Raw genomic sequence first — 26,296 nt, forward strand, 5'->3', positions numbered from 1 at the left:
TTCGCGCCAAATGCTACTCCTCCTCGGGTTATGGTCGGATGGTCATAAAAATTCACACTAATCGTCTGGAATACATTGTGCACAAACGAACAAGCCGGATTTTCGATTTAGATCTTTGTTCACCCACAGCACTCCCTCGAACTTTGGAGGATTTCCGATTTCAAACCGCATTTTCGGTACTTTTCATTCAAATGGATACCGAGTCGTTATCGGTCGATGGAACTGGATGAGATTTGATATGCATAATCTTAAGGTGATTCCCTATCCGCTATATGACATCCATTTTGCTTATACTTTCCATGTCCACATTTTGCACATCTTCTAGTTTCCATGCTCGGTGACCCATTGCCGCCTCCCGGTTTGTTTTTCTGTTTGTCTGTCTGTTTGTCCGTACAGAAGTTTCATGTTTTTCTCCGCAACTGCTTGTCAGATTGAGAAAATATTTTCACCATTCGGGCTACTACTCATGTAGAATGTATTAATGATAATATGAAGTCATCCATCACGTGGTGTGTCAGCCATATTGGAAAATCTCTGAAACTGCATCAAGGAAAAAACTTGAAACTTGGCACATAGCAAGTACTCCTCTTGGAGAATGAGTTTGATTTTTTTAATGAGGTTATAGGTACCCTCGTTATGACGTCATAATTGCATATGTAGAATGCTACATCCGATCAGTATGAACATTTTTGACGGTCATCTCGGGATTAAATGGTCCATAGAAAAAAAATTCATTCCGTCATCGGTCACGTGATTTGGCAGCCATATTGTTTTAAAAAATAAAACCTTCAAAAATCTTCTTCACTGACGTGGCTGAACAAATTGAGGCGAAACTTTATGCGTATGACCGCCTGTCAATGAGGAACAAAAGGTTCACACATATGATATCATAAGTCACATGGTTGGCAGCCATATTACCCTAAAACCTATAAAAATACACCACTCAAAAGAAGTCCTGGCGACGGTCTACAATCTCTGATTGCTCTTTTTTCTTGTTTCATACACAATACATGGCTCCTGGTTTGCATCATTGCTTGGATGGCTGCTGTGTCACTGAAGCAGTGCCCCCTGTAGGAAAGAGCAGGAATTTGGAATTTGACCAGGGTGTCGATGATCTGGTCAATTATTACCTCCACCACCAAATGTGGACAGAGGTTATGTTTTCACATTTGTCTGTCTGTGAGCAGAATATCTCAAAAAGTTAAGGACGGATTCGGAACATACTTATTGGACAGGTTGGGTGTGTGAAAAGAACAAGCCGATTCACTTTTGGTTGACGTCTGCAGGCAGATTTGGCCTATCAATAGGATACAAAACATAAAATGTTCAGCCTGGTGGGGGTACATGCTCTACCGAGTGCTGTTCTAGTTACCATCACCAGAGGAAAGGGAATTGTATTTGGGTCGGTTTGTCTGTTTGTTTGTCTGCACAGAACTTTTGTGTTTTTCTCTGCAACCGCTTTTCAGATTGAGACAAAATTTTCCCCATAGGAACAACGACTTATGTAGAATGTGGGAATGGCAATTATGATGTCATAAGTCGCATGCTGTTGCAGCCATGTTGGAAAAAAAGAAAAAATTTGGACCTCTATCTTCGAAATTGCACAAAGGAAACAATTGAAACTTGGTACATGGCAAGTACTCTTCATGGGGAATAAGTGCGATATTTCTTTTTTAATGATGTCATAGGTGCCTTCGTTGTGACATCATATTTGCATATGTGGAAGGCTACATCCGATCAGTATGAATATTTTTGAGGGTCATCTCGGCATCAATTGGTACACAGAAAAAAAAATTGATTATGTCATCGGTCACGTGGTTCGGCAGCAATTTATTTATTTATTTATTTTTACCTTGAAAAAAATTTACCTTTACCTTTTACCTTTACCTGAAAAGGCTGAATGCCTAAACTCTGTGTTTGCTTCTGAATTTTGCATCAGAAACCCATTGCTTTCTGTGTACCCAACTTAACCAGTCACACCTCGATGTTCCTGGACTCTGTGTCCTTTTCTCCTGACGTTGGAGAGCTTGCTGTCAAACCTCGACTCAGATTCTACAACTGGTCCAGACGGCATCAGCCCACGTGTCGTAATAACCTGCTGCTCTTGCTCATTCTCTCTCTGTTCTATTCACCTCTCATTTGCTCAGTCATCTAACATCTGCTTGGAAATCAGCAAACATTACTGCCCTGCATAAAAGAGGTGCAAAAGCAAATCCCCTTAACTAAAGACCAATCAGCCTTCTCCCAATCATCAGCAAGGATGTGGAATCCATCATCGCTTCCAACATTAAATCCTTCTTCTCCATTGGCTTGATTTCTGATCATCAATTTGGATTCAGACGAGGGCACTCTACCCTGGATATGCTGTTTCTGCTCTCCCAACAATGAATGGAGATCCTCAGTGCCAGACATGATATCAGAGCCATCTCCCTCGACATATTGAGTGCCTTTGATAAGGTTTCGCACCCTGCCCTGCTCACCAAACTCTCTTTCTACAGTATCCAAGGCCACCTCCACTCATGGCTCGCAGACTTCCTCTCCTGTCGCAGCCAACATGTGGCCCTAAATGGAGTTCTCTCATCCCCTCTTCCTGTCCAGGCTGGAGTTCCTCAAGGTAGCGTTCTGCGTCCTGCTCTTTTTCTGGTTTTCATCAATGATCTCTCCGACTCTCAGGAAAATCCTCTTCCTCTCTTTGCTGATGACTCCACCCTCTTCCATACCATCTGCCATCCCTCAGATAGGCAAGCAGCAGCCTTTTCACTCTCTGCAGATCTGGATAAAATCACAAGCTGGTCCCACACAGGGAAAATGTCTTTCAACCCTGACAAATCTCACACTCCTGTGTCTCTCTGAAAGAACTGTCTGGAACCCCACCCCCCCCATCTAGTTTCTCAACAATCCTCTTGAAGAATTCCTTTCATTCAAGCTTCTGGGTCTCACACTCTGCCATGATCCTTCCTGAGAAAGCCATTATTCAAAGCTGGCCTCCAAAGCCAGTCGCCAACTGAGCATCCTCCATCGTGCAAAGTCCTTCCTTGGCACACCTGAGCTCCTGACCACATACAAAGGTTTCATCCACAAGCTGATGGAGTACTGCTTTCCCCTCTGGGCTGGTCCTCCTGCCTCTCACCTTTCTCGGCTTCACGCTGTGGAAACCAAGGCATTTAGGATCATTGGTATCTCCCGTGATGAGGCCGAGTCTTTGGATCTCTCACTCATTCACCACAGGCAGGTCGGTGGTCTTTCTGTCTTCTACCATCTCCACTCCAGCCTCACCCCTCCTGCTCTTTCTGAGAGATTGCTCCCCTATATTTCAGCAGGGCGCTGAAGTTCCACCAGCAGCCCCCTTCTCGTAAAACTACCAAAATCAAGAACCACTGCTCACCTTCATTCTTTTATTCCTCCTTTTCCTCGCCTTTGGAACAAACTCCCACACTCTCTTCAATCCCACTCTTCCCTCCAGGTCTTCAAAACCGCTGTTCATCACCATCTCTTATCTTCCCCCATCCAAAACCACGATCTTTTCTGCCCCCGCGAATTCACCCAAAACCCATTTCCTTCAAATTCCCTGCTTTCCTTCCTGAAAGTCCCTGTAGTGTCCATCTTGTTTACCCTGTGTACCCCACCCCATCCCTCTCCCTTCCACAGATCTCCTCATGTGACTGTTTCCCAATGTTTTTTTCCTTCCCTCTCCCACCCCTCTTGTCTCCTGCTCCCCTTGTGTGTTTGTTTGTGTTGGCTCTCATTCAAGCCTCAACAGTGTGTCCAAACAAAAATACCTATAAAAATATTCTTCTCCAGAACGGCGGGACAGATCGAGGGGAAACTTCACAGAAATGTTCCCCAAGCCTTGGGAATAGCAGGGTATTCATGAATAATTGATGTCACATGATTTGGCAGCCATATTGGATTGAGCAAAAATCTTTAAAAAAATTATTTCTCTTGAACCACTTTATCAATCAACATGGAACTTCATAAATATGATCTAGCAGTGATAGGTAATATATATATATATATATATATATATATATATATATATATATATATATATATATATATATATATATATATATTTTTTTTTTTTTTTTTTTTTTTAAATTTCAACCTGGTCAGACGTATGGTGTGGCAGCCAGAATTATCTTTTTTTTTGATCTGGGTTTTTTTTTTTTGAATAAGGCTCACTTGGCTGTGCTTTGATGGTTTTAAGGGTAGAGGAGTAGCAGCTGAAACCCGAATCCTATCCAAGTTCCTCCTGATGACTTCATCTTTTGTTTTTGCGTGTTTGAGTCCTTTGTGATTACTCCAATGCAGGATTGTACCTGTTTGGTCTTACCTTTGATTTGAATTGAATTTATTTCAATCCCATTCAGAATTCAATTGAACAACAATAAACATAATTGATCAGGGTCAAGTGTCCCATCAATGCGGGATGTCTTGGTACCCGGTCATCACTGCCAGAAGGTATAAAGTGGCAGTTCTAATTATGTGTCTTATTAATTAACACACCAGCATGCAATAATCACACAAAACAAGTTCTGGCGAGGGTCTGCAATCTCTGATTGCTCTTTTTCTTGTTTGACAATGTGATAGCAGATTCTGACATATTGCCACAGATAGGTGCTGATTGAGCCACTGAGGTCTTGCCATTGATTTGTCCTTATCGTTTTTACAACACCTCTTCAACTCATGATCCAACTCAGTAAACTGCAGTTTTAAATTAGCCCTGCCTTCAGGATCTTTCGTCTGATCTCTGATAATACTGACCTTCTTTCTCTTACCGTCATCTATTATCTTGTTGTTGTTTTCATCATCAACATAGTGTTGTATTGAGGCATCATGAAGGTGGAATTTATTCCAAAGTCCTTTGCAAAGGCAGCACAACCAGCAGACATAACACAAGTCGAGGTTGTCATCATTTTTTCACACCCGAGGCCTACAATTTTGCATCTATGAATCAGCTTCCAAGCATTTCTGAAAAGCTGTATCCACTCTTTCCATCTGCCATCGTTGTACCGATGCCATTCTGCAGAGATGGAAATTTTTCCAACAGAAATATAGGTTTGTGTGAATAAAATGTAATTTGATTCATTGTGGTTATGATTGTTCTGTGCAAGCACTAAATCAACAAGCCTGAGGTGAAATGCATCAATTGTTTTATATATAATATGTACACCAGGTGTAGTGGCGTGCAACTGTAATCCGGCTACTCGGAGGCTTGGGTTGGAGGATCGCTTGAGGACGGGTGCTCTGCGCTGGGCCGCGCTATGAGAGGGTGTAGGGCAGCCCGGAATTATGGCGAAACCCAATCTATATCCCTGTGTCGTAAGAGGCGACCAGGGTTCCGTCAGGAAGGTCATCCGGCGTAAAACCTGTGCCAAATCAGTATGCGGATCATAATGGATGATCCGCTGTGGCGACCCCTAACGGGAGCAGCCGAAAGACGAACAACAACATATATAAACGTACATCTCTCACCTATGAATCGAGGGAATAACCAATTAGCTCTCACCCAATCAATAAACCCAGGTGGCTATGATTATATAACTAAATCGACACCTCCCCCACTCCTCTCGCCGAAAAAGCTGCATAAATCAACCAAGAAAGGCTTCCAACGTAAGACCCTTTGTTGTTTAAAACCCTTCCCAGAGTTCTTCCACAGCTGAAAAGACATTCACAAATAGTGCACACATTAGAATCCCAATACGACACACCCCCTCAGCTGCCGGACCGGTTTCATCACTTATTGGCAAATCTTCAGCAACAGCGCAGACAGCAATGCATACCAATGAGGCTCTCAAGCATGTACCATGAGCGAATGTCAAAAGCAGTTAATATTTAAATAACAAAGAAAGACCCATTCACATCTCTTAAGGCCCGGTCACACCTTGACATTTTAGCCTGTGATGGCAACGTATTAAAATGTATGTAAAACACTGGCTTACGTTGAACTTTTGATGTTTTTTTTTAAAGATTCGGACGTATTCATAACGACATGGTCTTATGTATAACGCATTGGTAATGGACACAGAACGTTTCGTTGTGTTATAGATAACTTATACCAACGAATGCTGAACCTGTTGTCGGCCCACACAACTGATGCCCAACGATAGTCTAACTTAGGCATAGCGCGTTGCACGCATCGCCGACGATGTCGTGACGTAGCCTATTAAAAGGCTGACGCACAACAATTCGAATCATAACTGCCGTAGAAATGGAAGTGTCAACATCGCGGTCACACCTTGGCGATCTTGCCAGCGTATGCCGACCTAAGAAAAATGTGTCTAAAACGTTGGGGCACGTCAAATACGGTCTGAGTAAGTTTGGTATACGTGAGTACAACGCTAAAGTACGCTATCATACGTCGTAGTAAGTAGAGTACGTCAAGAAATTTTAAGCATGTTCAAAATTTTACGACGTACTCGGCGTATGACACACGTTCCGCATGCGATGGGGATAAGTTGTACACACGATATGCGGACGCTTACACACGTCCACAAAGGCTACTTATAAGCTACTCATAAGTCGAAACACGTCGCGGTAATGTCTTTTTTACGCGAAACTTATTTCTAACTTATGTTTGACGTGCTTTGAACCAATTCTTTACGAAGTCCCAACACACATTGACGTATGTAGACGTATTCCAATGACGTCTTCCGGTCGACAAAAAAAAAATTAACGTGTTTCTAGCTTACAACTGCCATATAAAGACGTGTTCCCAGCGATTTTGGGAATTGGTATATAAAAATGCTGCTCATAAAAGGGGAACCCAACAGTGTTTTCGAGTCCTTTTTGAGTCGATGTCCATGTCAGCAGTAACAGTATCAGTATCAGTATTAGTATTAGTATTAGTATTAGTAGTAGTTTGTTCATGTTGGCAGTAGTAGGTGAGTGTGAGGGGGAGGGTGTGGGTTATGATGGATCGTCCTTGCGTCCGCGTGTCCACGGGTAGGAGACATCTTTTCACCATTGTTCGAAGTTCTTCGCGGCTAATTTTTTATGGGGCTTTTTCAACAATGAGCTATGGCTTGTTTTTACAATTTATGTCTATTCATTACGGGTTGGACAAATGCACAATGAACTAATAATGTGCATAGAGCGCTTTGATTACTTATTAGTCCGGGAGCCAACCTGTGTACGAGGCTGTTTTAGGGTTGGACCTTACAGCCTCTGCTATAAAATTTTACACCCCCAGGATGTTTAGATATATGTTTGCAGTTCATGAAAACCAATGTTGGCAATTCATAAGCTCTTGCGAAAAATTTTGGCGGACGTTTTTGTTTGAGGAAGATTTGAAAAATTTGATAAAACAGCAATTGTCAATAAAATTTCTAAAAAAATTAAAAAATCACATTCATGAAAAATAAATGTGAACTAAATGTAAGAATTCAATCAGTGCATTGTAAAATGACAAAAAAAATTGCCTTTGTGGAAGTAAACCTCGTAAAAGTACATAATTTTGTGAAAAATGCCTTAAAAATAACGTTTTTTGAAGATGGCCTTTAGAACTTTTCTTATCATAGGCAGATGCTGCATTAGAATACTAATTTCTCTTAATGTGATATGAACATGGTATCCATGGCTAATTAAAACAGCAAATTTGAGTGAGTTCTATCAATTTTTAAAGAGAAAATTAACATTTTTGTCAACCAAAGTTACCCCTACCCCCAAAATCCTCTTACTCTATTGAACACAGTTCGGTTAAGGTTTGCTAGATCCAGGTTGGGTACTTCACAGTTCACTCTTCCAAAGGAAAATTCAATGGTGTTTGGAGTGACATGGCCCTGGAGCAGACATACAACAATGAAGGGAAGACATCTCTGTTCAAAGGCATATCTCAGGCACCAGCTGCTCGAGATAAATATGTGAAGACAGCACCATTTCTCACAGCTGTATCAGAGAACATAAAGTCTATGGCTAATCTAGGCCAACAGGAATCTACTCATCATGGAGAAACACATAAGCAGGCAACAGAAGAACATATGCATGTTGAGGAGATCAAGAAAGTGATATGCCAGCAGATGATAAACCCATTCCAGTGTAACAACCAAGTGGATCTGCTCAATAGAGCAACTGGTGAGAAGGATGCTTCAAAAGACTTGGTCCATGCTCAAGCTAAGGGCATGGAAGCCATTATGAAAGCAGAAGAGGTGGTCTCTATTAAGATTGAACCACTGAAGCTGGTAACTTTCTCCTCACAGAAGAAATCAAACCCATCAAGGAAACAGAGTTTAATCAGGATCTATCAAGATGAGACTGCAACTACACGTGTGCTGTGTTTCTATCGAGATGCCGACCCAGTCACAAGACAGATTGCATTTTCCCATGAGTGGACAGACTATCCATCATCCCTGTTTGAGGTTGATCCACGCTTAGCACAGGGGTTTGTAATGCGCAAAGGCAACAAGTCTGATTTCGTGGCAGTGCTAATTGCTGAAGCTGAAGCTGAGCAGGATGTTGTTTTACAGCTGCCATCATTACCACAGAGTGACCTATACACAGTTTATCTGGTAGACACAATGGCATTTGTAAATAAATACCAAAAAATGGGTGCAAAAACATTTGGTGAACTTCCCCAGCTGTATCTTCGCAAGCTCCTTCAGTTCAAACCTGAAATGTGCAACTGTGTCAACATCATTGGTGATCAGGATGATTTTGATGATAGCCATACTTTGAAGGGTCATGAGCAGCAGAGGAGAAACCAGACAGACCAGGCAAGACAATTCTCACCATCCAAGAGTCTAGAAATTCCGGACTGGAATTTACTCATGAAGAATCCAAGAAATAAAGGAAATCTTCAGAACTTCATTGGCACTTCCCTTTGTGAGAGTCCTGAAGCTATTCCGGATGGAGTGACCATCATTCTTGGTGGTATGATGGAAAACAAAGGTCACACTCTTTCCATCACATCAGCATCAAGTTCAGTTCTGGACTTACCTTGTGAAGAACATGAAGAGGCAGACACAAGGATTATTGCTCATCTTGCATATTGTGTGGAATATCCTGATCACCATTGAGCTGTTGTGCATGCAACAGATACAGACATAATTATGCTGTGTATATATCACTTCTGCTGCTTGAACACATTGCAAGAACTCTGGATAGAACGGCAGAATCAATACCTACCTATTCATGAGCTGGTAGAAGTGTTGAGCAAGAAGTACCAGAAAATCCTCTTGATGTCGCAGCCACACTTCTGTGCACATATGTGTTGTGTGGATGTGACACAGTGAGCTACTCATTCAGAAGGGGAAAAGAAGAGGTCAGGTCAGGTATGGGAGCATGTGCCAGAACAGCGCGTCGCTGCGTCCACTTTCCGCCGGTACTCCAGGGGCCTCCGTCTGGCCATCCCCCAGGCAGATGCCAGGCCCATCCCCATCTCCTTGAGATGATGGTCAACCTGCTGCAACCATGAGGCACGTGGTCGGCCCACTGGCCTCCTCCACTCATGAGACACCCTCGCTGAGAGAATCTGGTGAGCAGGATCAGCGTCAGGAAAACGAGCCACATGTCCATACAGCCGCAGCTGACGCTCACGGACTATGCAGGTAACAAATCTCATCCGAGTCTCTCTCAGCAACCGCTCATTGGACACAAAATCCGACCAGCGATAGCCAAGGATTCTTCGAAGAGACCTGGTACCAAAGGAATTAAGTCTCCGTCTCAGATCCTTGGTCAAAGTCCAAGTCTCGCACCCATAGAGCAAGACTGGAAGTACCAAGGACCTGAAGACTCGGACTTTCGTCCTCCCGCACAGGTACCGGCAGCGCCACACCCCATGATCCAGTAAATCCATGACTCCCCAGGCCCGACCCAGACGTCTATTGACCTCCGGCTCACAACCTGCGGAGACATGAATATCACTGCCAAGGTAAGTGAATCTATCCACGACCTCAACATCCTCACCACAAACAGACACAGACAGGACAGCAGCATCCAAGATGTCACCGAAAGCCTGGATCTTAGTTTTGACCCAAGAAATCCGTAATCCCAACGGCTCCGACTCCTCATTCAGCACCTCGAGGGCCCCCAAGAGGATGTCTAAAGTCTCCGCAAAGATGACTGCATCATCTGCAAAATCAAGGTCCGAGATCTTGACATTGCCAAACGATGCACCGCAACTTTATCTCTCCGACATCCTCCCTAAAATCCAGTCCATACAAGTGCTGAAAAGTGTGGGGGCAAGTACACATCCCTGACGAACTCCAGTAACAACTGGAAATAAGTCAGAGATGGTACCACCACACTCCACAGCACTCTCAGTACCAGAGTAGAGTTCAGACATCAGATCGATCAGTTTCGGTGGCACCCCACGAAGACCAAGAATTCTCCAGAGGACATCCCGATTCACTGAATCGAACGCTTTACAGAGATCAACATAGGCTGCAAGCAGCCCCTGCCGAAACTCTCGTCTGCGTTCGGTGAGGACACGAAGTGCAAGGATACGGTCAATCGTTGACCTCTTTGGTGTAAAGCCTGACTGTTCTGGACGCTGGTGCTCTAGCAGATGGTGGCGAACCCTATCAAGAATTATCCGAGCAAAGACCTTGCCCGGCACTGAGAGCAGCGTCACCCCTCGGTAGTTGTTGCAGTCTTGGCGATCACCCTTCCCTTTCCAGAGAGGGACAACAAGGCCCCTCTTCCAGTCAGTTGGGATGATGCCTGTGTTCCTGTGAAAAGAAGAGCGGCACAGGTTTCTCTGGGACTGATAGGAAACCTTCCCCACCTTGTTGATTTTGGAAGAGATAGTGAAATGGCAGCAACAGAATGTGTCATTGATGAGGCCAGAGTATACTGGACTGCTCTGCATGGCCAAAAAGGGTTCAGCTGTTTGGATACCCTCAGGCAGCATATGTTTGTCTCTTCAAAATTAGACCTTAGGTCACTGCCAGCAACAGAAGATGCGTTTTACTTCCTTGTTTTAAGAGCATTGTATCAATTGCTTCTGTATAGACGTGCACATCTCAGTGACCGAGCACTTCCCCCAGCCACAACATTTGGCAGAACCCTTATCAATGGAAAACTGGTCCCAATTCTCATGTCTAAGCCAGCCAAGCCAAACATAGACAAAACTGTGTCTTGCATGTGCAAATTATCCAAATGTCTGAAACGATGTTCATGCAAAAAGGCTGCTGTGCCTTGCTGAGTGACATGCATATGCCTTGGTCAGAGAGGTTCATGTGGTGGAGTTGTTTCAGAGAGTGACTCTTCCTCTGAAGAGGATGTTTCATGTCACAATATTGTGTTAATCCATTTCTAATTTTATCTTCCTTAAAACCATGGCATGTAAAAGTATGTTCTTGTTCCTGACCCCATTGATAGTCAAGCATTTCTGAGTTGCATAAATCTTTTGTTGTTTGACATATAACCTTGTCAATTGTAGGTAGGTTAAATCTACACCAATTGTGATATAGGAAATGAACTCCTCTTTAATATGAGGGGTCATTTGTGTATATAGGTTTAGTGGTTATGATTTTAGGACAATATGAATTACCCATACCCCCATCCTACATCTTCGCTTTTGCCAACATTTTGTCATCAGAGGGGGCTCGCAAAAGTGTTGACTGTGTTGTTGCGCAAGAGTTTCACCATTGCCAACATTGGTTTTCATATACTCAAAGGGTGTCTCTTTATGAAAATCAACACAAAAATTTTATAGCAGACCGGGCAATTTTTTTTTAATTTTGATCGGTTGGCTCCCGGACTATATAGATACGATATACCAATGAATAATTATCGTGAAGCCGGCGTTCACAAATTATGCCCAACGATAGCCTAACTTATCCATATCGTGCGGCAGTTTATCTTTGCCGGTGACGTGGGGTTTGCTATTCATCGGCTGTCACTCAACGATTTAAATGGCTGCATCTCCACTATTGAAAGTAGACGCTTGCGCTCAACAATTGGATTTTTTTTTACACTCAACGACTTTTAAACGGTACCACTCAGCTATTTTCATTGTTTACAATGAACGATTTAAATTGCTGTCACTCGCCTTTGTTTTTTGACGCTGGGGTTTGGAAATTTGAAGCGTTTCTTCTGAACGTGTTAAAACGCTCAAACTCGACTATTTTAAATAGACGCTGCCGATGGACAATTGGAATCATAGCCAAGCTAGACATCGAAGTGTGAACATCTTCGTCATGCCGAAGAAAAGTTTGTAGAATGCTGCAAATAAGTGTCCTGGCCGTGGCCATGGACGCTGACGCAAGGACGATCCATTATACCGACGTCTTTCAGCCTATGAGTAACTTAAAAGTAACGTCTGTCGATGTGTGGCAACGATCGCGTAACGTGCCAACAACACGTTAATCATAGGTTAGAAATAAGTTTCGGGTACGCTAAACATTACCTCGGCGTGTCTCAACTTATGATTAACTTACAAGTAGCATGTGTTGACGTGTCAACGATCGCAGACCGTGCATACAACTTGTGGCCAGCGTAGCGGAACGTGTGAGTCATACGCCAGCATACGTCTTGAAATTTCAAGCATGAAAAAATTTGAGGACAACCAAAAAGTACAACGTTTAAAGCCAGCGTACAACGACGTATGGAAGCGTTTTTCAGCGTGCTCTCAATGTTATCAAAACTTACCCATAACGTATTCAATGTGTGCCAGCGTTTTAGAAAAAAAATTAAAAAATCGGCATACGTTGGCTAAAACGTCAAGGTGTGACCGGGCCTTCACCTGTGAATGGCGGGAATAACCAATTACCTCTCACCTAATCAATTAAATTTGATATATACTGTTGGACCCCGACACCCCGTGTATGTTTGTGGGTTCGCAGACCCTGTGTATTCACAGGTCATAAAGTGTGACCTGCTTTTGCAGTCGCATGTCACGTATTTCCTCCTTGGGGATAGGGGCAAATTAAGTTGCTACAACCTATGCCGTGTGATCCTTAAGTCCCCCTGTCAAGCCTGGTCGAGATTGGATAAGGAATGACCAAATGCATTTGATCACGTCGAGTAGATAGACATACAGAAACCAAATTGCGTATTTTAGTGTGATTTAAATGATAATGGAGCATGATCGGTAGCTTGTAAAACTGTCACTCACTGTAGCAGGATGGCAGCTGCACACACCCTGAGTATAAAGCTTACCTCGTCAGTATAAGTGAAGAACACAAGTATAGGTTAATTATTTTATTTTATTTTCAAACCCCTATCTAGTTAACAGTATCACAATTATGAATTAATATGAATTTGCCATATTATGGGAGTAATTGATTTTAGAATCACTCTGGTATCAGACTTGAACTGTGCCCAAATTAACAGAGTGGTCCATTTAAGTTACTACTTCGGATATATATATATATATATATATATATATATATATATATATATATAAATATATATATGTGCTCATCAACATGGTGTTGCATCGAGGCATCACTGAGGTGGGAACATTTATCTTGTACTGTGTTTTCCTTGTGCTATATTTGCCTTGTGCTCTAAAGACTGTAGAATGTGGTGGCATTCTATAAAAATGGTCCAACAGATTTGATTTGATTATAAATAGACTTTACTGGACTTATTGGAGTGAAATCATCACCATGTCAAATTCTTGTTGCTCCTGAGTTTGTAAAAGTAGGAGTCAAATGGACCACCACCCTCCCCCCTCCAACCCCCAACCACCACCCCTTCCCCGTTGCCCACAACTTCGGGCAATGGTCGGGAAATGTTCCCCCGGGGGTGGAAATTTTGCAGGTTTTTCTGCCCAAATCACAGTACCGTCCTGTGAAACGAAGCGATCGATTTGCTCTGCCACCAAATGAAATTTACAAAATCGATGCCATGCAAACTCAACACAACATCGATCAAGGAATCATGTAACGACGTCATAAAACGTGTTTTGACATCACACTGACACCAACTGGCACGGTCACCGATATCGACACTGCGCCGAACAAGACTGCCAGAAGCTGGTCACACATCACAAGGTTAATTTTAATCCTGTTAAGGAAAAATAGAAATTCATTGAAATAGTATTGCTTTTTTTTTTTTTTTTTTTTTTTTTTAAGGTTTCTCATTGAAACTGGAACATTTTGATATTTCTGTTTTTGGCTTAATCCAATACCTGCTGCGCACAAATTTTTGTGATGAAAATGACGCAAGGAACCGAGGAAGGCAGTAGGTATCGTGTTCATCCTGTCAACAAGCTGGATTGTTTTGGTTTTCCCCATCATGTGAATGCAGCAAACGGACTTTGAACAATTGTGTGTTTGGCCTTCATTACCGTAAGGTTTTTGAACGGTAAGCCATTGGAACCGAGCGAATTGTTTTGTTGATTTGCATTTTCATGACCGTTTGCATTCTGTTCTATTTTGCAGTAAGCTGTATGAGACATCCATTCTCAATAACCCAACATTTAGCACGATAACTAAAGCATGTAGGGAAGTGTTTCGTTAAACAAGGGTTGCTACGGTTGCTCATACTCATCCATATTTTGCATAATGGAGAAGTGATTTATAATTTGGATTGTTATTCCGTGTTATAAATTCTCTGTTTAACCCCAGTCTCGCCAGTGTCTGTGAGTGAAAGCAACGTTTCCCGATGGAATTTCATAGTTGGTGTTGCCTGTCGTGTTTTCGAGTCGACCTTAGTCTGTCTTCTGGCAATATTTAGCTGAGTTAACAGTAGATCTAAGGTAGGATGAATTTTCTCGAGATACCAGGACACAATAGTCTTTAAAACGAAACAATTACTTTTACAAGTCGAAAGGTTAGCACCCATGGCCATTTCAGAACGACCTCCTGCAACAACGGAAGATAAGTCCAGCTCGAGCACATGTTGACTGGACTCGCATTTCATTAGACCGGCTGGGGCAAGCAGATTAATTATCTGAAAGGATTGTTCACGAGCCAGCCTGGTTCTTTTTTTAACAAACAATCCAATGGCATTTCTCTTGAAACCAACTCGACTTCCTGAAGCTTAGATTCTAAATGCTTGATACTGCTGCCTTCAGCAACATATGAACCACCACCACCCAATTTTCCAGTCCAGTATCCTCAACAAGTCAGCATTGTAAACCCATATCTTTTACAAAAGATACCATGAGGTCTTTAGGATCTGTAAGGAAGTCTTAACAGAGGGGCAGATGGCCCGCCTAAGCACAGTACTGTTTCCAAATATGAACATTGAACAGTTTGGACTTTTAATGGGAATATTTTGTCCACACTTCGAGATTGCTTTTGCACTTGATGGAATATCCAAGTTTAATGGCCGTACTTGTGAAAACTTAGTTCACAACCTTCCACCTGCTTCATCCTTCCAACTTCACAACATCTATTCACAACCTAACAATCATATATTTTCCTGTCTGAGAGGTAGTGCTTGATAATTATCACGTACCTCCTGTAAAATGTACACTTTTTTTTCCTGTTAACTTCATCAAACCCATCATTACCATTATAATGTTCTTTTGTTCAAGATAAAATGTAACCATCGTTTGTTTCCTTCCAGTTCCATAAGTGTTGCATCAATCATTCCGCTCTTTCGAAAGTATGTGATTGGCAATAACAAACATTATTCGCCTGTTTGACAACACAATCTCTCCCTCATTTGCCATTGTTCATGATTGTCCAGAGCAAGGCTGCCCTCCAGACAAGCTGTTCCGCGAATGTGGACCCAAAGACAGCTGTCCATACACATGCGAACACGTATGGGGCACAGTGTCCTGCTTGGAGGGTGCTTGTGAGGAGGGTTGCCACTGTCCTAATGGATCACTGCTCCATCGTACCCATTGTCTAAAGGTTTGAGACGATTCTGATAACACTGAGCTGGCTGAATGAGTTGATTAAACCTTTAATAGTTCACAAAACTTAACCAATCTGACCAGGCAAGCTGGCCTTTAACAGTGTAAACTGCCCAGATTTGTCTGAGGTTGAGCTTAAAGTATGCGAGGATGATAAACGATTCCAAAATCAGTGGGGAAAATATCACTCAATTCTAGTTATCATTGCATATCAAGGTGTACTTTGCAGTCATCAGAAACCTATAAATTCAGATTAGCTTGCCTATCTTTGAAGGAATGTAATGTCGCACCTATGCTCATAGTCCTGATTCGTGATATGCCCTCATTGGATGAAACATATATGTGTGTGTGTGTGTGTGTGTGTGTGTGTGTGTGTGTGTGTGTGTGTGTGTGTGTGTGTGTGTGTGTGTGTGTGTGTGTGTATATATATATATATATATATATATATATATATATATATATATATATATATATATTGTATGAAAGGACCAACTCTCATTTGCCGAGCCTTATGGAGCAAAGGTATTGAAATGAGAGGACCAACTTCAGCTGAATAAACTGTTATTATTGACAATGGTCCACAATGTTTTCCTAATAAATTAGTCTGAATTTTTATTTTCTTATATGTGGACATGTACAAACTGAATGTGTGTTGCCTAATGATCAATGCTGCTGTTTTTTTGTAGTGTTGCATATCTCAAGCCAAATTCAAATATGGCATCAAATCTTAGTGGTTGTATTCTGTTTTCTAGATGTTGAAGGACATGAGTCACCACATTTACTTCCACATGAGACACAGTCTGATCAGGGAAAATGGAATGAAGAATAGCCTGATAATTTTAATTTAAAAGTTGTACGAATCGTCACGTCATAAATATTGTGAACCAATTGTAACGTTAACGGCCATCTTATCTTAAATACACATGAACCCAAATGTGTAGTATTTTTGACAAAGTTATTTGTCATTTTCCACTGTTGTGACGTATTAATAATGTTTTGGCAGCATGTTGGAATGTGTTTTGATTTTAATAGGTTCCGAGCAGTAATCGAACTCGGAAGATTTGTGCACGCCTGCCAACGTCATGTCATGTGACGTGACCTGACCTACATTGTACATTCATGGGAATTTAATGCATCAATGCCTTCGTGTGGAAGCCACTCGAGAGGGAGTTACGATTATAGCATACGGTTGACTGCTTTGAGAATTGTATTTCTTGTCCAACCTTGATAATATTTTTGTCTGAATCAGGACATTTGATCCCATGTGAATTTTAAGTTGTATTAAGTGAATTGAGAGATATAACTTCAATATAATTGACAATACATAATTCATAATAATAAAAGGGCAGTGTCTGCCTGTCTGTGTATGTTTTGGTCGTATATCTCCTTTAACCGCTTTGCGTAACGTCATCAAACTTTGGCGGCATTACGAACAGTCATACAATTTTGCTTAGGACATCTAAATTTACTTACAGGTCTTCCATTTACTGTTTGCCCCAGTCCAAAGACTTTTCTCAAAACATTTCGGTAGGTGGCACGTGCCACTGGCATTTCGGCATGAAAATGCTGTTGTTGTTGTTGTTGTTGTTGTTGTTGTTGTTGTTGTTGCACTCCTGTCCTATCAAAACCTATGCCATCTCATCACCTGTCTTTCACAGGTATATCAACTCGATGGGTGGCTCTAACTAAAAAATATTTTACTCTGCTTTATTTACTGCTGTGCTGCACCATAATCTTTTTAGAGTTATGGTGCTGTTGAAGCAATTTGTAGCAAGGATTATGCTGAGTAGTTTGCCATTGCTTTCCCAACAGTTCGGGCAGGAATTTATCATTTGTTCAGGGCGCCAGCAATAGCTCACTTCCTCTTCGGGAAGGTCACCGTGGGATCTTTAACATCCACCTTCTATTGTTGGCAAACAAGACACCTAGTTCAAAGTCCATCTGATGGTAGTACACATGCAGTCGTGGCCAAAAATATTGGCACACTTGCACTTTTTCCAAACAATGCACCATTTCTTCTGGAAAGTTGTTGTAATAAAAAAATATTTAGGTCTCCACAAATGTATTTCTTTGGTTTGCAGTGGAACAAAACCCAAAAAGTTGAAAAAATTACTAAATGTTAATTTATTCCACACGGAAATCCTAAAATGCCCAAGACAATATTATTGGCACCTTTTAGAAGTTGTTAGAAATAATTCGATTTCACGCAGGTGATTCTCCTTTACTTTGGAATTGAATTCACCTGCGGTGAGTTGCAGGTGTTTGCAATTTTAATATCACTCATTCAACCAGTTTGAATTGAGAAAAAGAGTCATTCTGTTGTTTTGTGTCACTGTGTGTACTACAATGAGCATGGAAAAAGAAAGGAAACCAGAGAATTGTCTGAGGAGGTCAGACACAAGATTGTGGCCAAGCGTGGACAACCTCAAGGCTACAAGTCCATCTCCAGAGACCTTGATGTTCCTGTGTCCACCGTACGCAATGTTATCAGGAAGTTTAAGGCCCATGGCACTGTAGCCAACCTCCCTGGATGTTGCCACAACAGAAAACTTGATCGAAGATTTCAGCGAAGGATTGTTCAAATGGTGGAGAAAGCACCTCGATCAACTGCAAAACAGATTCAAGCTGACCTTCAGACACAAGGTATGACAGTTTCAACTTACACCATCCATCACCCATGCAATGAAAGGGGGTTCTATGGTAGGAGACCCAGGAGGACACCACTGCTGAGAGAGAGACATAAGAAAGCCCGACTGGAGTTTTGCCAAAACGTACCTGAACAAACCAAAATACCTCTGGGAGAATATCCTGTGGACAGATGAGACCAAATTAGAGCTTTTGGGTAAAACACATCATCTCTATGTTTACAGGAAACACGATGAAGCCTTCAAAAAAAGAAAACACCTTCCCTACAGTGAAACATGGAGGAGGTTCAGTGATGTTTTGGGGTTGCTGTGCTGCCTCTGGCACTGGGTGCCTTGAATGTGTGCATGGCATCATGAAATCATGAGATTACCAAGGCATCTTGGAGTGCAATGTTGAACCCAGTGTCAGAAAGCTGGGTCTCTGTCGAAGGTCATGGGTCTTGCAGCAAGACAATGACCCCAAACACATTTCAAAAACCACCCAGGAATGGTTCAAGATAAAACGATGGACTGTTCTGAAGTGGCCAACAACGAGTGCAGATCTGAATCCCATTGAGCATCTGTGGGGAGATCTGAAAACAGCAGTTGGGAGAAGGCACCCTTCAAATCTGGGAGAACTGGAGCAGTTTGCACAAGAAGAGTGGGCCACACTGCCAGTGGAGGTGTAGGAAGCTCATTCATGGCTATAGGAAGTGCTTCACTGCAGTTATTTTGTCCAAAGGATGTGCTACCAAATATTCAGTCTCAGGTGTCAATAATTTTGTCGATGCCATTTCTTTTTATTTTCTGATTTAAAAGGACATATCAAGTTCTGAATTAACAACAAAGGTTCTGTTACATCAACAGTGAAATAATGAATTGTGGAGACCAAATAATTTTGTCAATTTCAACTTATTTTGAGACAAAATTGTGAGTTATTTGAAAATAGTGCAAGGGTGCCAATATTTTTGGCCATGACCATGTGTCACCTGCCTGTGAAACACGAGGATAACAGTTTACAGCTGGGTCGACATTCTAACCGAGGATACACAGCTCAGAGGCGAGCATGCATACCTCTCGGCCATCCTGTCAGTCCACATTTATTTACGAAGATCTATTTATTTACTAATGAAATATTTAATTCACGAAGGAAATTTTGTATTTGCTTTAAATCATATTCGAAGATGGTCATTATTAATTTGTTTAATTTAAATGCATGGACTATGTGTTCCATGAGCTAAATAATGCAAGAGGAGTTTTTCTTCAAGGATGCAGACTGCCTGATGTAACTTAAGCTTTCAAGCAGACTCTTCTGAATTGTTTCCCGTTGTGAGAATGTTAATTCCTTTAATAACCCTTCTATACAAACAGTAATCAAAAGATTATAAGCTTTTGAGTTAATCTGCTTTGAGATTGTATTGAATTTGTTCCTCTTTCATTTATTAAACCTCTGTTGAGTTTACACAAACCCGCTGCCTTAAGTTTGAATCGATCCACTTCACCTACTGATTCTAAGAATCAAATTATTTGTTGTTAAACTTCATTCTGATGTCACAACTTTGTGGATCTGAGTCAAATTCTCAATACAGGCAACAATATTGATGTCATGTTGGTGATTCATAACGTCCAGCACGAACTCCCAAACATTCCATCACTTACATTGCATTGAGAAATCCATCGACACGTCCAATAAATCTTGATGAAGGTGAATGTTCTTCGCTGTACTTTGTGTAGGTTCCAAGCAGTAACCTAACTCGGAAGATTTGTGCACGCCTGCCAACGTCACGTCGCGTGACGTGACCTGACCTACATTGCACATTCATGGGAATTGTACATTCAATTGTTATAATACCGTTTACGCAAAGGTTTCACATATTCATTCAAGATTTATGAAAGTCCCTTTTGTGGTTTTTTGAACTCACGGTTTTGAAGTTTCATGACATGTCAACAATGATGACAGATTCCACTCTTTTAATTCCACGCCATATAATATGTCCAAAAATTATTTTTTAGATTTATAGTTCTGTTCTGTTCTTGCATATGGTGGCTTGGCTGCCAGGTAGCTATCACTTCTTGCAAGCACAGCTGTGCTGCTAATGCTGTGCCCCTCTAACAGCACACCGGTGCTCATTTTGCCAACCTCAGAAGGATGACAGGCTGAGTAAACCCCACCTGCTGTTAAGTCAGCAGCCAGCGAGGCTCAAACTCAGGATCCTAGGATCCTAAGCCAGCCACCCGAGCCACGAAGCCAGCACCAGGCTTAGATTGACAGTAAGGATTTGGTTTAGTTGTTTAAAATTAACTAAAATTAACAAATAATCAGAGAAGTGTGAAGGCTATTCAAAGAATAGCCAACTACTATAAGTTCAAATTATTCAAAGTTTGAATTTAAATAATTTTGAAAAAAATATTTCAGTTGAGTTTATTATATGGATTAAATAAGTGTTGATTATCTTTTTCGAGTAAGTGCATTTTGTATGAGTTTTTCATGAACTCGGTGTAATTGCATCTTGCAAATGCTTTCTCCAGGAGTGTCCGTGCATCCTGGATGCCGCAACCTTGCAGACGCTGGTCAGAGCTTCTGGAACAAATGAACCACCAGTGTTGAGAACAAACATAGTTTCCCTGAGGAACCACCCAACCTCCAGCTTAGTGGGTTACCGAAGAAATGGCTCTGCCATCATTCCCGGACAGGAATTGCTGTCCAGGGAGACGGTCCATCGGGAGTGCAGCAACTGGTGCGTTTTATTTTTCTTCCTGGTAGATATAATTTTTATTTCTCCAAAATTTTCTGACAAAGTCTATGCCCATGAAAGAGTATTACATAAAATAGACAAACCAGCAAAGTAAAACAAAATGTAACAACAGCAGTCCACAGTAAGCATGTAGCTGTGTAGCTGTGATAACCATTGGGAAAATCAAAATGATGCAAAATACCTCGTATGAGCAAACGTCACCATGTAAGCATTGAGAAAAAGAAGAAACAACAGAAAGGGAGAAACGAGGAAGAGAAAGGAAAATACAGCTGTGGAACTTGGTGTGTACAGTCAAAATATGTGGCAGTCCCGGAATGGGGAGGAGGGTTTGTTGAACGACCCGTCCAGGATTGTGCCCAAAATCCCAGGAGACTGCTTTGGCAGCACCAACGCTCTGCACAGAGTATGGTCCCAATGGATGGATGGATGGATCAGCCACAGCTTCTCTCCTGCCAGAAAGTACACCTTGAGGTGATAATGGAGAGATGGAAGTGCATAAATGATAACGAAAAAAGGTGACTCGATACATGAATTCTCCACACTTGGAGCTGAACTTACCATGTTCCTCCACACCTCGCTCTACTCTTTAGGCAGATTATTGAAAGGAAAGCGACTTGGAATCACATCCCATCTTTAGATGAGAGAGCAGCAATCTTCGTGCCATTAATATGTTGAATTGAGATAAATCAGCACTGATTCTCAATGTGCAATGGCTGGCAGTATAATAGCTTGGCAAAGGAGATCAGTTCTTGGTGAGCTGATAAAAATGAAACCCTACTAAGTATCGCTGCAGAGTCTGAGACATTATCTAATTCAAAAAAGGTTCAACCATTCATACGATAACCCATTGAATGCAGAAGAGTCAAAGCAACGTGGAAATCGATCCAACTATCTTCAAACGATGCCATCGCCATAGCATCAGAAAATAAGGATGGTAAAGCTTCCCATGTATTCTCTCTAGTGCATTCTAAAAAAAACCAGGAATATTCATTTCTGCAGGCCATTGTAATCATAGCTCTATAATACTAGCTTTTATACTTACCGTTGTTTGTTGTGTGGCAATATAGCTCATTAAACTTAGTGCTGTTCTGCTGTGGTGCTAGCAGTGGACACTCCTAAAGAGGAGCAATCCCTACTTTGAATTGCACATTTAGCTATTGCTTGTACATCTTGGACATTTGGGATCCCATTATATGTCAAATCACACAGTAAACTTTGAAACTAAGCTGATACTCTGGCTACATGCTGCACCATTGTTTTGAGAGAGGATGTAATTACTTGGCCTTTGTGGTCTCCAACCATTGCAGCGGCTTCATGTAATGATCTCCAAACAGAAAATAGACCTGTTGTCCTCTTTTTTTTTTTAATGTTATTATAAACTCAGCATGACTATACGACATTGGTGGCAGTTTATTAAGTCAGTATACAGAGACCAACGGAAGCTATAAGGATAGTGAGGTCACGATAAATGATGTCATCGATAATTAATTAACCAAAACATTAAAATTGCCATTATCGGTGGCAAATTTACATCTATTCAGCTGTCCTTGGTCGTTTCAATTAATCCACCAAATGCAGATTGTGATATTTGAATGAAGGTTGCTTGTCACTGTCATAAAGTCAGATAAAACATTACTGATCCTATTAGCAGAAAAGAGTGAGCGTACTGAATCTGGCATCCGGCCCTCTGTTTCAGTGAATGCACAGTGATTACAATTCATCTTATTTTACATGACAATCCATCCTATCCCTCTGTGAACACTATCATTATTATAATTGTGACCTATTTCTACCGTCATCACCCATCGAGATCTTGTGCAAACGTAACTCATGAATAGTGTCAGGAAATTTGTTACACTGTGATTAAAACATCCTATAGATGTCCCATTACCTCAAAATAGAACCATTGTTGACACGGCGTGTGAGATCTTGAGCCGGAATGACTTATTTTGTGTTTTTAATCTTTGGGGCATATACTACTATCAGGTGCAGTCCAAAGTAATAAAGCACCAATCATTTTTGTCTTCATTCTTTGCAGACTTTGTGCCTGCCATGCAGGTGTCGTTACAGCCACTGCCATTATAACTCATTGTTTTCAAATTAACGTCAATCTAACACTCTTTGGAGGCACTGCACCACTCTCAAGGCTACAGCATGTCTCCAAAGGCAGCAATCACTATTTATTTTTTACAATGTAGATTGTCTGTTAACACAATATGCCTCCTCTGTTGGCAAAGCCCATGGCAATTGGTCAAATTACGATAAAGTATAAGATCTTTAACTAGAAGGGCACTCGTTGGACTGTACTCGTATACCTCCGCAACACAATGCCTGATCCACGAGAACATATCAGACCCAATATATTTTTGAAATATCATGCTAAATATTGTTTTTCGCCACATCTCTCAATGGTGAAGAATCACTTTCAAAATTAAAGTATTCTCGCATCCGGATCTTCACCAAAATCTAATCGATTTGTTCTTGTCTCGTACCCAACCTGCCCACCAAATTTCATCGAAATCCGTTCACAACTTTTTGAGATATCCTGCACAAAAACAAACAAACAGACAGACAGACAGGGATGAAAACATAATCTCCTTCCACCTTCGGTGGTGGAGGTAATATTACTGCTGCGAAACTAACATCTCAGTACAATGTACCAAAGTAACCCCCAAAAAAGAACCCATACTATTCTTTTTTTCATTCTCATTTTTCACTCAAATGACACAATTTTTGGCACAGGTTACCTTGAATAGGCAAGGACCGAATGTGCTGAAATGACGTGCTCCAAATGTTTTCCACAGCGCTGCAAGCAAACTTGGATTCGATGAGCAAAATGGTTGATCACTCCCACTCAATCCGCTGCAAAAATTAAGCAAATTTTTTCGATAATTGTTGCTTTGAGTTATTCATTGGATTGTGGCCTTCCTTTGTGGATGTTGTCCTTTAGTTAGCCCAAAATATAGAAATCTGGCTGTGACAGAACTGGTGAGTGTGGGACCCATACAACAGCATGTCTTCAACAGATGACTGTCAGCAAAGTGTGTGATGAGCTAGTTCAGTGAATCATTTGAAGCATGGGGAGTGGCTCCATCCAGAACTCCATCCAGCCTTTCCTGTGACGTCCTCAAACCAAAAAGGGCTGAAGATTCCATGTTTTCTGATTGCGAACCAGGCAATGCATTTTTCTTCATGGAGAGGTCACTCGAACACACTTGGTGGAGAAAAGGGAGTTCAAAACATTAATCAAGAGGTCAATTTTTCTTCGTGGAGAACAGGGGGTGTCGATACCCAGTATATACAATTCTTGAAGTTGACTTGCCCATAAAGAAGGAAATGAGTCTCATCAGAAAAGCAGACATTGTCAAGGAAGTTTATCTTCAATCCTGTCTGGAAACCACTGGCACATCGTCACTCTTTTCTGTACATGAGCTGCAGTCAGTTTGTGTTTGATCTGAATTCTGTACGGATACAGTTTCACATCGTGGATGAGAATTGTTCTCATTGATTCAAGTGAACTTCCAAGCTCTTGACTCCGATGCCCGAGAGATTTATTTGGGCCTCTCCTCACTGAATCGCAAACAAGGTCAATGTTCTCAGGAGACCTCACATATTGAGGATGTCCAGAATGTGCTGGTCCTTCAGCACTTTTCCTGTTGAGATTTGTGACAGTGCCTTTTTCTCTGAACTTCTTTTCTCTGAAGATGCTGCCATTCGTAAGACGGAAGATATTAGACAAAAGGTGGATTCTGTTTTTTCAGGGTCACCTTGTATCACCATTATAACTATATTATTTTGTCAGTTTGTACTGTTGTAATATTTGTTTTCGTACCGAGTTTTCTTGGTATGAATTATACATCTTTTTTTTCTTATTCTACTACTTTTTCCCATCACAGTACTTGCGTCCATGGCTCGCTACATTGTGTTCTGCTTCCCTGCCCCGTGGATGGTGGCTTGTCGCCCTGGGGTCCCTGGTCGGAATGCTCACTGAGCTGTGGTGGGCTTGGGCACATGGTTCGTGAAAGAACCTGCAACCAGCCTCGCCCACTGAATGGAGGACATCGCTGTGATGGACTCACCACGGACCTTCGCTATTGTCATGCACCAGATTGTCCTGGTATGGTTATCATGATGCATGGCTTACTGATAGTTGCCATGTTTCAGGGGATGTGATTATCATATAGAAAGCTCTTTTGTGTGATGACATTTTCATGCACCATTCGTGTTGCATCACAAGTTGCAATGACAAATCAAAACTGATATCGCAAAGCGAAACTGATGTTGGAAAGTGAAGCCGAAAATCCTGATCTCTGGATCATCGAATGGGAAACCAAATTGAATACTGTGAGAAATACCGAATGGAAATTGCTGAAAACTAAGCGGGTTGGGGCTGAACAAGCAAAGTGGAGAGGGATATGTGCCTCGCGGTGGTCGGTTGGCATGGGAAGCACCTTCATTATCTTTGGTCAGGTGGTAGACTCAAAATGTGCCTAAATCCGTTTCCCAGCCAACCTTCCATAATATAATCCGAGCTCCCAAGCAGTACTTCAGAGGTACAACAAGCGTGGTTTGGAAATCTTCGCTGGTGGAATGGATCAAGGTTGCCAAGGTTTCTGGCTCCACCCACTGCATTGTCTGATCACTGAATTTTACGCGACATTCCTGTTTCTATCGATACACACTCCAAAAAATTGCTCATTTGAGATTAGGCTTCTTCAAACCCATCAGAGATTGTTAGCCTGCTCGTAGTAAATATCATTATTTTAAATGTTGATTTTAATCTTATTCTGCACATTCACACCAGCCCCAGATATGTCCTTCCCATCAGTGTTCAGAAGCACCCAATCCAGATACACAAGCTTTGTGTATTTTCACGTTGCGAAGATGTCCTTGGCAAAGAGTTGTTTACGATTACTTGGTAATGATGCACAGCATCATCTTTCCAGAAGCAGATGTCCAAGAAATAAATAACCAATCCTGCCATGTTTGCAGGATGCATTCCACCAAGGTTCAAAGTTCATTCCCCGATGGTGATCCGTCAGGGGTTTGGGTCGCATGCGCCCGTCCACTCAGGCCTTGCACCGGCCCACATCGTCAGGAGTTTAGAGTAGGTGCCCTTTCTGTGAGCTGAGATAGTTCTCCAACTCTTTTGCTGTGCAGAG

General features: G+C 41.7%; 1 protein-coding gene across 4 annotated transcripts in view; it reads left to right on the forward strand.

Moving 5' to 3' along the window:
- LOC147028318 (SCO-spondin-like) overlaps nucleotides 1-26,296 on the forward strand; it is a 431,359-nt gene that overhangs the window by 266,676 nt on the left and 138,387 nt on the right. For all 4 annotated transcript variants that reach the window (XR_015057517.1, XM_085878618.1, XM_085878617.1 and 1 more), the window contains exons 81-83: nucleotides 15,586-15,752; nucleotides 20,908-21,116; nucleotides 25,031-25,251. Coding sequence is in view for 3 of the 4 variants with exons in the window: in XM_085878618.1 (XP_085734744.1) it covers nucleotides 15,586-15,752; nucleotides 20,908-21,116; nucleotides 25,031-25,251 (597 nt within the window). In the remaining variant the exon portion in view is untranslated. The remainder of the gene's footprint in view (nucleotides 1-15,585; nucleotides 15,753-20,907; nucleotides 21,117-25,030; nucleotides 25,252-26,296) is intronic.

Source organism: Eptatretus burgeri, chromosome 4 (assembly GCF_056783735.1).
Source record: "Eptatretus burgeri isolate ZD-2024b chromosome 4, Ebu_testis_v1, whole genome shotgun sequence".
In the NCBI taxonomy this organism is placed as follows: domain Eukaryota; kingdom Metazoa; phylum Chordata; class Myxini; order Myxiniformes; family Myxinidae; genus Eptatretus; species Eptatretus burgeri.